Genomic DNA, 18,282 nt, shown 5'->3' with positions numbered 1-18,282 from the left:
TATAGTAATGTGTGTACGGTCTGCGCACCACTTCCAAACTAGTAGAGAAGACGGGATGGCGCCTCTTTTAAAGTCACTCCGAGGCGGCGGTCCCATGTTGACCGATAGCCGCTGACATCGGTCAGCAGAGGTGCTCGCTTATCCAGATTCGAAGATTACTGCGATGTGTCAGGGCCTGCCACATTCCACAGCAAGGCGCAATGCGATCCTGTGGTGTACGTAGCTTCCAGCGTCGATAAGGCACAGTCGGTGCCGTATTTGAAGTAGCGATGCAGCGTCTGCAATAGCATTATATTAGTGACATGCGTATTGCCTGCGCACCGCTCCCAAACTGCTATGAACTCAACGCGAGGGCTGCAAGCTATCTCTTATTAATTTGATAACGTCCGAAATGTTTTGCCATTTTAAGCGGAACACACTGAGATTCTTACCTGTTGAGAAGTTGCCGAAGGTGAGTAGACTTCAAGTACTAGTGCTTTCAGGGATTATTTTCCTTATAGAGTCAAGACCCAGGAACCGATCACTATCGATAGCAAGGTCTGTCAGAGAGCAACATTAAAGGCCGACGTTATTGGACCTCGATAAGATTATGCCGTATCGAGCACTCACAACGTGTACAGTTTCAGCGAGGCAGGCGTGTTCGGCGTGTACACCCTTAGAACAACCTGAGTGCAAGTAAGAACAGTTTAAGGCTTCTTTCATTCCTGTACTTTCAATTATCTCCCACCATTATCGAAGGTTGTCCTGTACACTCTAGCTGTCCTGCAGTCGTACTTCAGCAAGCATGTACTTGTGTACTTCTTCGCACTTCAACCATAGTCCTGCTCGCATAGCAAGCCGTCGAAGGAATATCCCCATAGCTTTAAATTAAGCAGATATCCGGCTGGAAGACACCGCTTCGCTTCCAGGCTGAGGAGAGATATAGAGAACTCTTTGGAATAAAACATGGAAATGGTTGTAATGAGAGATACTCAATAACAGTGGCGGCAGCGTTGTGTTTATTAAGTAACTGAAGGTCAGATTTGATGTTTCGATTTCTGATTTGATGTTTCGAATTGGCCTGGTATGATTAAGGAACAATGATCTAATTTCACTTACCTTTAGAGCGTTGTGCTCACGTCATTGATGGGGACATGGAATTAATTCAAGCATCAAAAAAGGCGGTCACGAACATTGCAGCAAATTATTTTTTAATCAACCCGGAAAGTTCATACACGAATGCCAATGACGGCGAGAGGACTGTCTTCGGGACAAATTTGCTTCAGCCAAATTTTCCCGTCGAAAAGTAACGGAACGCCGTGAAGTTTCTGTCACCTGTCACATAACTTCCAAAAGCAAAAAAAAAAAAAACTCATTTCACAGGAGCCTGCGCGAGACTGCGCGGTGATGCAGTTTCAAGCTTTCAAGTTTTATTGGGAGCATAAGGAGCAATATTAAGCTACGGTATGGGTACCTCTTGGACTAATTAAATTGAGAGGTTAGACGTCTGCCGTGGTAACATAGTATATTTTACATTGTATTGGTTAGAATATAATATAATAAAAGAACTGGAACAATGCCAGACGATATAGATAGTAGAAAACTAACGATAACATGTTCAAGTTGAAATGATCTCACACACACAAAAAAAACCTAAGAACGGTCGACAAACAGATGTGAATGAAATTAATACAAGCACGGAATACAGTAATGCTTTGCACAAATAAGAGTTGAAGTACAAAACAGCTCTGAACTAAATTGTTTATGGGGCTTTAACGTCCCAAAGCGACTCAGGCTATGAGGGGCGCCGTAGGGAAGGGCTCCGGAAATTTCGACCACCTGGGGTTCTTTAACATGCGCTGTCATCGCACAGTACATGGGCCTCTAGAATTTTGCGTCTATCTAAATTCGACCGCCGCGGCCGGGATCGAACCCGCGTCTATTGGGTCAGCAGCCGAGCGCCATAACCACTGAACCAGTGCAGCGGCTTAACTAAACTGTGATGTAGTGGCGTTCCAAGAGGGATCACGGACTATTTCATTAAATGACAAGGCCAGATAACTGAGGAATAAAAGATTGATGTATGAGCGCTCGGACAAATCCAGAGTTGCAGCAGATTTAATGTCTGTTGACACTCGTTTGCGTAGTGATTAACTCTGTCGTGAACGATACCTGCTATCACTGTAAAGGTGTAACTGGGGAATCTTTTTATAATGCGATGTTTATTTCCTCAGGGCATAAAAGCGAAATGCAGTGTTGGCTGAAAGAAGAAGATGGCTAAATGAATGAAAAAAGGTTTTCCGATCTAATGAAGTCGAGGAATGAGCGATGACGCGGTCCCTGCGTCCAAGCGATATACGACGAAGGATGGCTCGTCAGGAGACCCGCTTGCGCCAGATGCCGAATTCTCGTCGGCTTCAGCGCCGGGTAAACCCACAGCAGGTGGTGCATATCAGCCTCAGTATTCCGGGGTTTGCAGGTTAGACACCCGGGGCTGGGACATAAGTCTCGAAATTGACGCCACTTTCCAGTTACAGAACAGGTGGGGGCAACTCCGACCCGGATTCTCCGAAGCGCAACCTCCCCTGTACGGGTAAGAAAGCGGTGGAGGGTTACCACACACGTAGGGATGACAGCACATGTGCCACGCCGGAGGTTGAAAGGAGGTTAAAAGGAGGTTGGTGTCGCTTGGCGTGTCGCAGAGCCTGCAGGACTTTGGAAGCGTATGAGGTCACGTGAGGTGCACTCGATACGAATTGGCTGCGGGATACGTGATGCCAGACGATGGACGTTTTGGCAAATTTCTCGAGTGCGACTGTCGATGCAGGCGTCTTGTTTGAAGGGCGTCGCTGCTTCTGACAATGTAGGTAGCATTGGAATGTTGACCACGAAGAAAAGCGCCTCTGAAACGGCAATCACCTAAGCAGAGAAGAAGGGAGGTTTTGGGAGTCCAAACGTGGATGCCTTGTTAAGGGCAGGCTTGCAAGGGCAGTAAACTGCACTTGCCTTCTCTCCATGAGTTAAGCCATGAAACAGCTGCAACCACATCCTGGCCGTGGACGCGTTGGCCGGGAAAATTTCGCTAAAGATGCTACAGTGCTGCTAAATATTACTTGCAGCTCGCGGGCCTTCACCCTTTAAAGCAATGAATGCGCTGTAAAAAAATAGCACCAAGCAGTCAGAGGCACTGCGAGGATTTTCAGTTGTTTCTATTGTGGTACTTGAACGCTTTTGACGACGCTTAATCCATAACCTTCATTCAATCACTTTTGACATCGTGACAAGGCAGCCGCACGGGGTCACGACGGCAGTGGGCGTCAAACAAGGGCCATGCTGTCGTCCTTCCATCAGTGGTCTCCTTGTTCAAGTGCAGGAAAAACAACCTTGTTATTGAAGCCAAGTTCATTGCAAGCACTGTCGGCCCTTCATTTTTTTATGCAGTGAGCCACGGCTGCCTGTTGGGTGTTAGCTACTGAGAGCGTTACAGTAGTGCCGAGATTTAGCGACATCGTGCGATCAATAGGTTGCAATGCTTGGGAAAAATGAAAGTACCCTCACATTAAGGTGGTTGCTAAGGCGGTGGTTAGAGCGCTTGGCTGCTGTGCCGGAATTCCCGGGTACGAACCCGGCCGCGGCGGCCGCGTTTCGATGCAGGCGAAACGCCAAGGTGCCGCGTGCTGTGCGATGTTAGTCTACGTTAAAGATCCCCAAGTAGTCCAATAATTGCGGATCCCTTTCCTATGACGCCTGTTTCTTCTTTTTTTTCTTTCTTTCCTTCTTTCTTTCTTTCTTTCTTTTCTTCTTCCTTTTTTTTCTTTTTTCTTTCTTTCTTCCTTTCTTTCTTTTCTTCTTCCTGTTTTCTTCCTTTCTTTCTTTCTTTCTTTTCTTCTTCCTTTTTTCTTTTTTTCTTTCTTTCTTTCACCTCACCTTCCTTTCCTCAAAAAATCAATTTAAACTTCAATTTCTCCATCGAAATGTGACCTCTGCTGCCGGGATTTCATCCCGCGTAGTCGGTCTAAGTAGACGAACGCTCTAATCGCTGTGTCACCGTGGCTGGTAACGTAGCGATTAGTGCGGCAACGTCTACACACAAGGCTGAATATCCAATGACTGGGCGTTGACTATTTCTCTATGACTGCTGAAAATTGGGAATTGCTGTGTTCGTTGCAAGCGTTCTAGTAAAGAAGACATCTGCTAAGAAGAAATTATGCGTGGTGGCTCTTCCACGAGATGCGCCCGTGGTATAATTGTCGACAAAGTGCCCGGCAATGCATTTCTTATTTGATGGTGCTGAAAAGAACGTAAATAATACTTAGTGGGCGCTGGTCGTTAATATTAAGAAATTATTTATCTTTGGCACTTTGCTAGATATGAATTAACGCCTGGAGGAGCTAAAAAAATTTCCTCGCATTACGTTCCCCTGTTATTCAACGCTCTGGATTGCACAGAATGCTAGAAATTCTTCTTCGGACGCATAACGGGCCCTCTTTGGAAAATTAGTAGTTGCTCAAGCTTACAAATACAATTGCTTTTCGCTGAAACGACAGGCAAATGGGGTGTATCAGCAGCCACACAAGGGTTTCCTATGAAGCCGGCCAGTAACCTGGCTACGCAGGTCTGCGGCGGCCCCGTTTTGATGGTGGCGAAACGCAAAAAGCACCCGGGTGCTGTGTGAAGTCGGTGCCCCTTAAAGAACCCCAGGTGGTCTAAATTAGTCAAGAGCAGACCACTTTGACGTCCCTCATGATTCAAGTATCGTAGTGGGACGTTAGACTCTACAATTAAATTCAATTCACAGTTCAGTGCAAGTGCAATGCGCTGCCGAGTACAAACTATGAAACCTTGCAGCCACTGGCTGCCGTCCAGCTGCTCAGTTCAGGTGTTTGTGGGTCCCTGCAGCGTACCAGGAGTGACATCGACTAGCCTTTATTCTCTATTCTATGAGCACTGTGCTTCCATGTCACTTCACATCTGTAATAACTGCCGGTGCCCGTGCGTGCAAGCATTTTTTTTTTTTTTGCAGGGGGGTGAAGCTTGTACCAGGTTTTCAATCGAACACTTGAACATGTTAGGCTCTTGTGCCAATTTTGTGGCTGGTATTGGCGTCAACTTAACAGAAAATTTCGGCGCCATGTCCGCCTCACTTTAATGAGAAAGGGGTGCAAAAGCATTTCATGGTTGCGAACTGAAGCAGCACGCATCTTTCAGCTGCAGTACTCGCAGTGGTACCTTAGTTAATATGCCGTTCGGCTTCTGAGCTCAAGGACGCGTAAAAAGATCCTAGTCACGGTGACCGTATTTAAATGTTGACGAAACTTAAAACGCCCGTGTGCGCTATGTGATGTCAACGCGTGTTAGAGAACCCCGTGTGCTCGAAATTAACCCAGAGCCCTCAACCCCGGTGTCTTTCATAGACCGTGTGCCGTTGGGTACATTGAACACCGCTTCCATAGCATACCGCAGCATACCGTATACCATACCACTATTCAGCAGCGCGATTCTTGTAGGGAGTTGGAAGTAGGCTTAATTCGCATCCAGTAATGTACAACAGGTGTTGCCGCGACTGTGCACGTGCACCCTTTTCTGGTTTTCAAGTAAAAAGTATAACTGGACGGTTTTCCCATGAACATGAGTTTCAGAGGCAGTAGACTCAATAACAATGCCCAAATTGGTTCTGCCTGAGCTTCCTGGCGAAGGCCTTTATTTTTCCTCCTTCTTGCTTTGCCTGCTTCTGACGCCCCCTTGTCTCCTTGTCGCCAGCTGAATATCCGCGCCGACGTCTTAGCGCCTCCTTTGCCGCGGTACGTACTGAAGGGTCTTGCTGCTGCCTCGCCTTGCCTATGCTTCGGCAGCGCAAACTCCTGCGCCTTCGCGTGTATGTAGTTTCGCCTCGTTGTTGACGGCAGGTAGATTTGAATCTTGTTCTCGCGCATTTTCTTCCGGCTTCAATTGCAATGAGAGAGCTGGACCTTCGCGGACTCTGCATGCACTTCCGTCCGTGATCTCGCGCCCGGCGCAATGTCTGTCCGTCCACTGCGTCCGCTCCGCTATCTCCGAGCCGTCTGAAGCAGTGACTGGAGGGGTCTATTAGTCAAGCGGTTTACTATTTCCAGGTCGTCATGTCGTCACATCGGACGACATGCTCGATAGTGGCAAAAAGAAAACAAAGGGCTCGCGCTCGTAAGCGTTAGGCACCTACAAATTGGCAGTGCGTTTCCCTCCGCCATCTTGCCTCCGCCCACACAAGGTTTCAGTAACGGATGGAAGAATGGGAGTGAAATAAGGAGAGAAAGAGGTGCCGTAGTGGAGGGCTCCGGAATAATTTCGACCGCCGGGGATCGAGCAGCACACGGGCGCCTTTTGCATTTCGCCCTTCCCTCACGGCGCGGAGGAGGTGTCCACTGATAAGTGACACATTTACTGTGCAACTCCATTTTTGGACTAGGTTTATTCCAGCTTTATGTGTGGCAGAATGTTGTCCGTTTTATGTTTTTTCGCGACAATTCTCATCTGATACTTCAAGCGTTCTTTTGGTTTTTTTCTTCAGACATATTTAAGTAATGTTTTGCCCGCCCTGATTGTGTCCTATATCTTATCCGGCAATCCTTGATGGGAGGTTTGTGCATGAGGTATATCTTGCTGTGCATTTTGTGGCAGTCCGTTTTTCAACAGAGTTCTTATTTTCAGTGTCGCCAAAACGCTTGTACAAAGACTTGATTTCGGTGGTTTTTCCATGTACCGCTCAATGTACTTTGGATTGCCAGGACATGATGTCCTTACGTGGATGCAAAAAATTGTTATTTTCACTGAGTCCGGCGATTTTCTTCTACTAGCTACATACAAAAACAATGTCCGAGAAAACTTTGCTTCAGAAAAAGGGCATTTGTTTGTCATCCGTGAAATGCCGCCTCTGAATTATTCCTGAAACATGATAATATTGCTTTATCAGTTGTAAGAACGCAATTTTTTGCTGGGATGTCTTGCAACATACTTTGAAAACGCGAATTGATGTCACTTTTCATGCCATACGATACCTCACCAGAATGCGATGTGTTGATGGACCCCTTGATATATTTCTTTCTTATTCCACTACACAGCTTATGGAAAACTGAATAATGGACCGGCACTGTGAGTTATTTGTGTCAACGAAATCTCATTTCTGCCGAATGATTGTTCACCTGAAGGAAGAGAATGAACTGACCGACTTTAAACCGGAGCGGCTCTTTTTGGTGATGTGCTCAGCCTTACCTCCCGTCTAGTGCTCTGTTGCTCTGTCTTTTTGAGATGTCCTTCGTGGCGTTTCCTAAATGTTTTGTAAATAGTTCATGTAAACAGAATATATATTCAGTGTATTAACTACCACGTTATAAAAAAAACGTGCCTGCATGGTCTAGTCAGTAACGTGCCTGCCTGGCGAACTGAGAATCGGAGGTTCAGTCCCGAATGAAGACGGTTATTTATTTCTGACGCCTCAGCCGGGGCCCAATCTTCTTCAGGAAGTGAAATTTTTAGTTGTGTAAAAGCCAATACTTTATAAAGTTAAGTCGTTTAAGACAAGCGCCGACTTTACTTCACATTACAGATCCTCTCTTCAATTATTTGCATTCAAGACATCCACGCGTGAAGTGAGTTTCTGGCCACAACGCCAACGCCATCTTTCCAGGTGAATGGGAGCCTTAAGCTAAAATAAAGCTAGTCTCCTGCAATATACCCGCGCAATCCATAATATCAGGTAAGAAAGTGGCGACAAAATTACTCTTTTTTGTTTGATTTTTGTTGACCAGTTCATATATTTGTAAACCTCGCATGAGATGTTCGAAATCAGCATGATGGCGGCAACCAGGGCGCCCATATTCCGTTGCTGTTCTCAGGAAAGCCTGCAGGGTCAGTCGGCTTGTTCCTTACTGGCACCGCAGCTGCTCGGTAGAAGTCAATGCGCTTCTTCAAGGACGCCACAACCTGTCGAAAAGATATAGGTACAAACGTGAGAGTATCCACTTTTCCACATAGGAAAAAATGCAATCCGTTAATTCGGATTTCACAGGACTGGAAAAAATGTACGAATTAGCTGAATGTCGAAATATCAGGGGACAGAAATAAAATAAAACGATAACGAAGAGCCTCACTTCAGAAAAACTTTATTTGTTAAAAAATAAAAATGTGATCGCTGATTGCTTCGTGCAAGAAATTTGCGTGGCATTAACTATTTTTCAGAGTTCTGCCAAATTGAGCACTGTGAGCATGCTATCGGCTGAACAAACGCTTATGTCGTCTAGGACACTCAGGGCGTAAGCAGCCTCCGCTAAAAAATAGCAAGGCTTGGGTACACTCAACCAGCGCGACGTAAATCGATTACAGGTGTCTGTTAGTACGTTATTAGTACCACTATAGCACCACTATTAGTCTATTAGGGTCTATTAGTACCAATATAGCACGAAGAAATATCTCAGCACAGTGCACAATACACGTGCAAAAAAAAGCAACAGCAAAGCGCAGCACAAAAAAAACATTATTACGTCTAAGCTTATCGGCTTAGCCCATCACTCAGCGCAAGTTGATTGGCATTAGCGACCGAGAGGTCTGTAGTGCCAGGTTCATTTGAATGTTTCACAGGTGACTGTCCGCTTGAACGTACCATCGGCCCGTTTTGGCGTGAATATGCTCACGTGCATGCTCGGCCTTTTTACGCTTGCGTTTTCCGGTTTGATCGCGTTCCTGGCACACTTCACGGACTCCATGGAGGGCCCGCTTGCACGAAGCGAACAGTCTAGTTCCCACTGTTATCTTATTCGCATTCAAAACTGTCCTTTGGTTTTGAGAAACGGAAAGGCGCATAACTGGCTTCCTGGGTCAGTGGACGCCTCATTCGCGCTTTGAGGTACGTATAGCGGTGGTGTCCACCTAACGCGTAACGCTTTAGTCAGCAGCCGGTGCACTCCTTAAATTGCTTCTACTAAACGCATTGTACAAAGCTCTCACAGATTTCGCTGTAGAATAGAAACAACCTTTCGTGCCATTTCTATTGACTATCACAGCAATCCAGCACGGCGCCTTTACATTTCGATTGGTAACAAGCGGCACCCGTGCTATAGTCGGCAGACTTCTAAGTCGCTCACTCACTATCTTCATCATCCGGTTTCCGGCGCCCTGTGCACGTGTGAACTTCGTCGCCTGTCTGGATTACCCGTTTGCCATAGAAAAATTTTTTTCAAGAAACGAACGATTGGCGTCATAAAATAGTATCTGCGTGCATTAGGCGGAACAAGACGAGAAGTTCTAATTGTGTAGTTTTATGAATTATTAGAGGTAGAATTAAAGCAATTTTACTATACATTGAATATCAACATCCTCTGCTACCTTAATATAGGTAAAATTTCTTTTTGGCTGAAAGCATAATTATCATTCAATACACTCCTTTGTTAGGAATCAATTTCGCGCATATTGATCGCCTGACGAACTCATGACCGAAATTTCGGCACTACTATCATGGTACTGTCACAGGAGCTCCAGATATGGGGGAGGGGTGTTCCGACCGGCATCCTTCTAAGATACTTTGCGAGGGCCATACCACTCACTCATCGACCCATAAACGTAAAACACACGCGACCATATGCCGGAGCATTCTGACTCAATTTTTGCCATCGTTCACACCTCATGTGGTCGGACGAAAAATGACAGCATTGTATGCTGACAATATCCTTTACTTGCAGCAGGTTTGCTACATATATATGAAGGGCGTCACATGGTTGTTTTCAGAGCTGCTTTGCAGCTGTTAACACACTCTGTACGCACGAAGCCTAACCGCCTTTCTAATTCCAGCCACTAGCATTGTCAAGGAAGCCTGACGGCGCTATGCCAACAGGTTCATCTTAACAGGTAGTGGGTGGCTTTGAAACACCCAATGAACGAGCACGAAAAAACAATCGAAATAACCCCACCCCTCCCTACCCAGCATCTCTGCCAAGCTCTCGTTCATCAAAATATAAAGTGAATCACTATGAACACTTACATTCGGGAGCGTGTTTGAAAGGTCGTTAAGCTCACAGGGGTCGGCGGCGATATCGAACAGGTAGACAGAGGTGTTCGATGGAAAGTTCTGTTTGATCGCTCTACCACACGTGAGTGTGGCTTTCTTTCTCCAGTCCCTGGATAAAGGCAAGCGATTTCTTCGGTACAACTTCCTGAGCACATCGGCTGCAGTGGACTGGTCAAGCAGCTCGTCCAGATCCAGATCCTGACAGCTGCCGCCCGGCGCTGGGTACCGCTGGTTGAACACTCGAGTGCCATCTAGGACCAGCTTGTAGCGGGAGTTCCGAAGCGCTGTCGAGTTCGCGAACACGTAGTCGTAGTTGTAAAGCAGCTCAGCGCGAGGTGATCGCTGTCCATTGGACAGCTGCCGCCACATATCGTATCCATCCAGCCCGACCAGCTTCGCCACGTTGCCACCTGAAAGAGCACTTTGTGAACCATTGAAGTTTTTGGCAGCGTAGGAGTGAAACAGCAAACACCTCTTGCTTCGATACCAAGTAAACTGGATTACTACAACTGTACTGCACTTAATAGAGAATACTGAGGGAACAGTTGGTGAGACGGGGTAAGTTTAGCACCCGTACTGTCCTCGCCTTTGGCTGTCCTGTCGAAAGGCTTCGTTTTTCATTGAGCATAGTGTATTCAACCTCCTAGCCTTTCAGCACTGGTAATTTTGTTGGGTTCACGTGCTAAAAATTAAAGCTGTTTTTTTTTCTCAAAGCCCACTGCATATTAAGACATTTTCGACTTTTGGCCTCACCTTGAAAATGGTGCCCTTTTTGGCACTTTGACATTGTTCCATACATAACCACCATGGCTTTGAAGTAAATCCTATACTGCCACCCTCGAGCGTAAGAGGGGTGCCGCGTCGATGGCTGCGTGTGGAGTCGACCATGTCCACGAATCTCACAATGCCATATCAAAAACGAAAGTGCACGTTCTGTTCACTACCCAGAAGAGATGTGAAGTTCGTTACTTTCCTGTCCAACCCATTATCTACGCCACGTTGACAGAGCACGAAAAACCTCCAGTAATTTTGCCCACCGCCGAAGCCCCATCCACTGGGATCACAGGGCACACGCGGCATATCCTCAAGACGGCCGTTCCCTCAACCCACTTCAATATCACTGCCCTCAGCCAGCAGGCGTAATCCAGAGTTGCAAGTAATGACGTGCTGCGCCTACGGTGGCAAAGACACCTACGCCGCCTTACCGGCCACAAGGGCCCCCCGTCCAATCATCGCTGTAAACGAAGCCTACCAACCGGCGAGCGAGTAAAACGTGGGCAGCCAGTCCGTTATGTGCATCAGCTGGGTGGACACTCTTCGCCTCCGAGCGAGCAGGGGACTCCAGATGAAGGCGGCCGCCCTGGTTCCTCCCTCCCACAGAGTGCCTTTCGCTCCTCGCAGAGGCCAGTTGACGCCGCGGGAGTTGTGATTTCCCCACAGCGCACCCCCATTGTCGCTGCTGAAGACGATGACGGTGTTTTCCAGCATGCCGGCGTCGCCCAGGGTCCGGAACACTTGGCCCACCGACTCGTCCATTGCGTCTACCATACCTGCGTGTGAGAGTCCTTGAGAGAGCCGTTTATTAACTGCAAACGTTAAAGGCGTTTTACAGTTTGCTTGCATACACTCTGCAAGACGTTAGGGTCTAACTCCTTTGTGGTGCACGCATCCTGTAGTGGCCCAATTCAAGCCATTTTCCTTAATTTTCTTTTTGTTAGGATGCGCCTGATTTGAATTACAAATTCTGTAGATGGAGAAAACCAAAAAGTAAAAGGAAGGAAAAGAATTAGTTAGGAAGCTCTTGCATTTGGATGAAATTCTTTTTGAGCAACAAGAATTATTCCTCCAAGTGTTTTACTCTTTACTCTTTTTGGTTTTCAATAGTCACTTTAGTCGGATACAACTAAGGTACGCAGCGGCAAATGCCCCTCTAGCCAATGGCGTAGACCCATTGTCGTGACGTCGTCACAGTTTCCGGTTAATCTGCGAATAATCCCTTGGTAGCTGCTAGTCCTCTGTGATGTCACCCTAGCAGGTGCAAGGGGATTAACCACGGCGTCATGACAATCGGTAGATGCCATTATCTGGAGAGCCCTCCTTAGAGAAACATTCGTCATTGCTCTTGAGCTGTATCTGACTGCAGTAACCCCTATTTTCTCGAAATTCTCAAAGCACCAATGCCTGCCCTATGGTACATATGCTCACGTCAGTCTCACCAGCATAAATGGTTCTGTTTCTCTCTCCAATGTAAGGAAACTTGTCGATGTTGTACTTTGGTGCCTGCAGTGGTTCAGCGCCTCCGGCTGCGTGCACCGCTTGGTAGCTCATAACAAGCAAAAGAGGCTGCAGTAGAGAAAGGGTATTCGTGAAGTAGCCGCCTATCTCTCCACACTCATTACGGGCTCACCGTTATACGCGTATCGGATGAGCTCAAAGAACACTGCTTGATGAACGAACTTTTCTAAAGTGGCAAGCTTATAGCGTAGCGTACCTTCGAGCTCTTGTGGTTTTTTATTATGTGCTGCGCCCTCGCAGTGTACAGCGACGTAGAGTATCTTCCAGGCTCAGGCCGTAACGGCTCTTTGTTCACCCAGAAGTCGAGGCCAGTGTGATGATCCTATACATAAAACAACAAAACACGCGGATGTTGAAGATTATACTCGCGCGACGTACGCATAATAGAGCGTTTCCTTTGCGGACTGCTTGGTGGGATTTAGTCATCGTGCAGATCTGTAGACAGCGATGAAACCGGCAACACATAAGTCTCTGTTTTACCAGAATACTGTAAAAAAATTTAAGCTATCACATATTATAATTATAATAGAGGGTGATTGTGGAACGTGGGTGCCGCTTCTGGATGGTGGACGTGCTTGGAGCGTGGTGGGAGGATGGGCAGATAACTGGACGGTGGAGGTGAATGTGTGGACCGCTCCCTAGCTAGGGGGGTGGGTTGGCGATGTTCTAGTTGTTCTCCTCTCCTGCTTTGTCGTGCTTACGAGATTAGCACTACGCCTCTCCCTATTTCCTCTTTGCTACCTCCTCCCATTCCTGGAGTGGCTCTTCTCCACTTCGCTCTGCACGCTAAGGTCCTGTTCACCTGTTTTGTCTCGCTGCTCTATTGAGCGCTTTGGCTCTCCTTCTTTCCTTTTTCTAAGAAAGGGGGAATGCAGGTTGGTGGGCGGACAGCCCTCCTATCTAGGGGGTTGTGTTGGGGAAGTGGGTGATGGATGGCACTTCTGGAAGGTGGACGTGGACGGAGGGTGAAGTAGGTGAATTGGCAGTGATAAGGTTCCTCTTTTTTTTAAGGTAGCGACAGTTATACGCGCACCCTCTTCCTTTGGGGCGGAGCGCGAAGGAGAAAAGGTCACACGTCGCCAACCCGTCTGTCGCAGGGCGCGGCGACAGTGTCAAAACCAGCCGCTGCGACCTATGATAGGCCGGTTGGCCTATCGCGGTTCCGCCCCTTCGGCTCCGCCCAACGGCTCAATGTGCGCCTGCAGTTGTCGCTACCTTTAAAAAATAAAGGAGCCTTAGGTTAAGAAGACGGAAAAGAAATCAGGATGAAGAATTCGGCGCAAATACAATATGTAATGCGAATGCAAGGTAACCACTGATCGTTAAGAGTAACAGACCGGATTCCAAGAAAAGGCAAGCGTAGCGGGGGACGGCATGAATTTGGGCGGGTGGACGAGATTGAGGAGTTTGCGGGGTTTAAGGTGGCATAGTTGGCACAGGACAAGGTTAATTAGAGAGATATTGGAGAGGCCTTTGTCCTGCATTGGGTGTAGTAAAACTGATTATGATGAGGTGGTGAGTGGTGCGTTGTCAGCGTGAAAGTGGAGGTTTCGAAGGATGGGACTGACGTATTGGCGGAATGACACCACTACTACTATCGACGTAAAGAACAGAAAGGAAGCTCTCCCATCATCCTCTTGCGGTTTGTTTTCACTGAAACGATGACAGTGTTCCATTTCAAGCTTGGTTCAGGTATCCCAAGAACCTATTCGGCATTATGGACGCCGTAAATCAGGGTTTTAGTGACTCTTAACGCCGCGAAATCTTGCAAGGCGAGAGAAGACCTTAATTATATTACTGCTCTTTCTTCGTCCTTTTCTTTTTTAGGCTACGGTTACGAAAAAATTGAACCCACTTACAAGCTACCAAAGTAAAGAAATTTGTCATTTATGTACGACAACATGGGTACCTTTGCACAAATGCATGGTATTGTTCAAGTTCATGACTCTGCGCACTTACAAATGTCAGGTTTCGAGAGTAGTAGTCTTCATCTCCATTGTGGAACCCATAAAAAGTGTCGAAGCCCCGACACGTCGGCGTAACACTCTCGGAGTAGGAGCCCAGGTGCCACTGCGCATGGAATAAAGGAAAAAGATAGCGCACAAACATACGAAAACACAGCAATACGAACGCGCGCCGTCACTGTTCGAATTGATTCAACCATAACTATAAACCCTTATTTCCCACACCACGTAAGGCTTTCACCTGACCAGCACATGTAAAATTTAGAACAAGTAGACGAACCGTACCTTGCAGGAGCAGGTTTTAATTTAACCAGGGAGAACTCAATGCATACGTAATAAAGGTCAAGCGAATGATAACTTAATTTTTATCAGTGATATCTGCCGACTAAAGTGCATGAAGAGCTCTTTAGTGCTCCCCAAACACGAGCATTATCAGCTGGCTCTCGCTAACCCTTCTGTGTACGCCTCCATGCTTACCAATCTTAATTGGGCAGTTCGAGATATCCTGAAGGGGGATCGCATATAACCCGCTTGTCACTTTCAACTGACACCACTAGGTCAGGAACCCTCCGAATGGCTGTGAACAGATTAGATAAAGGAAAGGTATGTTACTGCATCATCGCTACAGCAAGGCCACCTCTATCCCACCGGCATCAGTATGCAAATCGGATTGTGAAATCAAGCCGCGAGAACAAAGCAAGACGCCCCGCCATGGCCGCATGCATGGTCCTCCCGCAACGCCAGTCATATGCCAAAGTCACCGCTGGTGGCTTCGTCTGAACTGCGGCGGCTGCAACTGCGCAGTAGCGCAAGATGCTTCATCAACCGGTTATTTTAGCACGTGTTCAGTGAAAGGCGTTTCGAGGCATTTGGTCGTGTCTTTTTGTGACCGCGCGCCCCACCTCATGAGGACGCAGTTAGAGCGAGACTCGACGGAAGGGATATATGGTACGGGGTCATCACGTGACAGCAGACGCTTGACGTGACAGCGGGGGACTGCTATAACCGCTAGCGCTGTAAAAGACACATCAACGTAGTGGACGAAGTAGAGTGTAAGCATGGATAACCCAAATAGGAGCGGACACTGCATCCTAGGGTGCCTCCTCTTCAGGGCGAGAAGCGATGTCGGGGCTAGCCATGTGTGCAATAAAATGTTACGATGCATTCTGCTATATTGTGGCACAATGATAAAAATATTGCAGTTTGTGAACAACACTGGGTAACGAGAAATGCCTCCGGTCATATACCTGATAGTTTCCGCGCCAAGCTTGAAGAGCACGGATTGCACGCGCTCTTGTCAGCGGCTACGGTGTCAAAATATGGCTGCATCATGCGAAGATACATGCGCTTTCGAAAGCATGCAGGCAAAGCAACCCCTCCAGTGGTCGTAACTGGTCGAAATAACCAAATTTTGTCGTGCCACAGCGGCGAGAATAATGGGGCTTTCGAAATTCTAAAAACTGATATGGCTATTATTAACGCCCGGCCACAAATCTCTAATTGCAGTCAGGTCGCTATTGGTATTAGTTAAAAGTTAACTATTGGAATTTCGTTAATCACTTAGCTAGTTAAAAGGATTCGCCTGTTTTTTGACGTCCGCCAACGCTGGCACTAATATGCCAAAAAAAGCTTCTGTTTACTTAAAAAAAAACATATTTTTCAACCCGAATGATCACCTTCGCTGAAACACCCGTACGGCAAGCTTATTGATGAAGTCTCTCGAATATATAAGAACCATTTTCCAGAAAGAAAGCTCAGGCTCGGTAAAAAATTACGGAAGCCATGGATAACCCCCAAATTGCTAAAACGAATTAATTATAAAAATGCGCTCTATCACAAGTTCGTCAAGACTAAGGATCCAAGTACATTAAAGGAATACAAGTCATATAGAAACAAGCTAAGTAAGGAACTAAAATTGCATAGGAAGTCCTATTTTCATGCAGAATTCGAGGTTGTTTGAACAAACCTGATACGTTATGAAGAAATTTAAATGATGTCTTAAATCGTGGAAAATCAGCTCCGCGAATACAGACTCTAATACTTGGTGGAAACGAAGTATCAGGAAGTGCTCTTGCAAATGTTTTTAATGATTACCTTGTAAACTTTTCTGGTGGTAGTGCGTCGTCTGATATTAGTGAATTTATACCAAACAGAAATTCATCTTCACTCTTTCTTCACCCCTTTACTGAGCACGAGGTGACATCAGTTTTCCTTTCACTAAAAAATAGCTCAAGTTGCGATGCAGAAAGCATGCAGGTTCGCCCTATCAAGTATGTGCTTGATATCATTTCCCCGTACATTACCTATATTTTTAATCTGTCTTTGTCAAGCGCTATCTTTCCTAAACGGATGCAAATAGCCAGAGTGTCGGTATTGTTCAAGAAAGGTGACGTCAATGATACTAAAAATTACAGACCCATTTCTATATTACCTTTTTTTTCGAAGGGACTAGAAAAACTAATACTAATGCAGGTTTCGAAGTTTTTTGACAAACATAGCCTAATTTCTCCAGCCCAGTTTGGATTTAGAAAACGACGGTCTACAGAATTAGCACTATTTCATCAAAAAGAATTTATTTTATCGCAATTTGAAATTAAGAACATTATCGTTGGTATTTATATTGATTTTACTAAAGCATTTGATTGCATCCTTCATTCGGTTCTACTTGATAAGCTTGAAATCTACGGTATTCGAGAGCACTGTGGAAGCCTTATAAAATCGTATCTTGATAATCGCTATCAATACGTTGAAATAAACAATAGCCGCTCAAATTTGAAACATATCACCAGCGGCGTTCCTCAGGGTAGTATTCTTGGCCCGTTCCTGTTTATTGTATACATAAATGACTTAGTAAATATCTATAAAGATGCGAAATACGTAATGTACGCAGACGATGCGAGTATATTTTTTTCATCACCTGACATTCCTCGACAACTCGAAACACTTTATCACCGACTTCGTCTGAATGCTGCATATACAAACGGCCTGCGATACCGTTTTGGACAAATGAACAGTCCGCATTGTGACAACTGTGCCTCGATAGAAACTGTGGAACATATCCTGCTTGAGTGCCCTGCGTATGCTAACGAGCATGCGTACTATGAACATTGCATGCAGAAGCTCTGCCCAGTGCCCCTAACAATGGACAAAGTTTTAGTCCCCTTAGCCTGCTTCAGGCAACAGAGACTTGCAATGAACTTTCTTTTTACATATTTAAAAGACATTGGACATCTCGATAAGCTCTAAATTCACTTGCAGGTTACGTTCATGCATTCTTCTTGCAGTGAACTTCGTCAGCCCATTCGTCGGACTATGCACTCCATCATTCCATAGGTTACATCAATACTCGCCACTGCATCCTTAGTACCCATTCATGGATGCATTTTATCTTCGTTTTTTTTTCACCTCTTCCACGCTGCTCTCCTTCAGTCTTTATCTCCCAAATTCCCCTCCCTACGCAGAGTAGCATGCCAGCGATATTGAAACGCCGGCTAAATTCTCTGTTTTTTCATTAAAGAGTCTCTCTCTCTCTCTCACCTGACATTAGTAGCCTTGAGAATAAAGCTAACACTGCTCTGAAAATTCTTCATTTATGGTCAAAACAAAACTGTCTACAAATCAATATAAACAAAACAAAAGCAATAATCTTTAGGACCAAATCTAAGCAAATAATCAGTTCCGTCAACCTTGTCTATGACGATGTAAACATAGAAATTGTGGATAGTTTTAAAATACTTGGAGTTATTTTCACACAGAATATGCTTTGGGACATGCACATAGAATCGATATTGGGCAAATTATCTCGTGTAGTTGGCATGATGGTGCGGCTGAGAGCACTATTACCTTACAGAATCAAGGTTCTTGTTTATAACACCTATTTTTTCTCTACACTTTATTACTGTCTGCTCGTGTGGGGTACCACATCACGTACGAATCTAGAAAAGATACATATACTTCAGAAAAAGTTTTTGCGACTACTATTTAACATGCCTTACAATGCCCACACAT

The 18,282-nt window shown here is 45.9% G+C and overlaps 1 protein-coding gene across 1 annotated transcript in view; it reads right to left on the bottom strand.

The window, feature by feature from the left end:
- Positions 1 to 7,800: 7,800 nt before the first annotated feature.
- The window catches only part of LOC144124305 (uncharacterized), a 44,143-nt gene continuing 33,661 nt past the window's right edge, over positions 7,801 to 18,282 (bottom strand). The window contains exons 16-21 of the mRNA XM_077656940.1: positions 14,270 to 14,380; positions 12,507 to 12,632; positions 12,232 to 12,358; positions 11,272 to 11,565; positions 9,989 to 10,425; positions 7,801 to 7,938 (exon numbers count right to left, since the gene is read on the bottom strand). Of these exons, the coding sequence (XP_077513066.1) occupies positions 7,801 to 7,938; positions 9,989 to 10,425; positions 11,272 to 11,565; positions 12,232 to 12,358; positions 12,507 to 12,632; positions 14,270 to 14,380 (1,233 nt within the window). The remainder of the gene's footprint in view (positions 7,939 to 9,988; positions 10,426 to 11,271; positions 11,566 to 12,231; positions 12,359 to 12,506; positions 12,633 to 14,269; positions 14,381 to 18,282) is intronic.

This window comes from Amblyomma americanum, chromosome 3, assembly GCF_052857255.1.
Source record: "Amblyomma americanum isolate KBUSLIRL-KWMA chromosome 3, ASM5285725v1, whole genome shotgun sequence".
In the NCBI taxonomy this organism is placed as follows: domain Eukaryota; kingdom Metazoa; phylum Arthropoda; class Arachnida; order Ixodida; family Ixodidae; genus Amblyomma; species Amblyomma americanum.
Note: the sequence above shows the minus strand (reverse complement) of the source record. Positions and strands in the feature narration are given on the sequence as shown.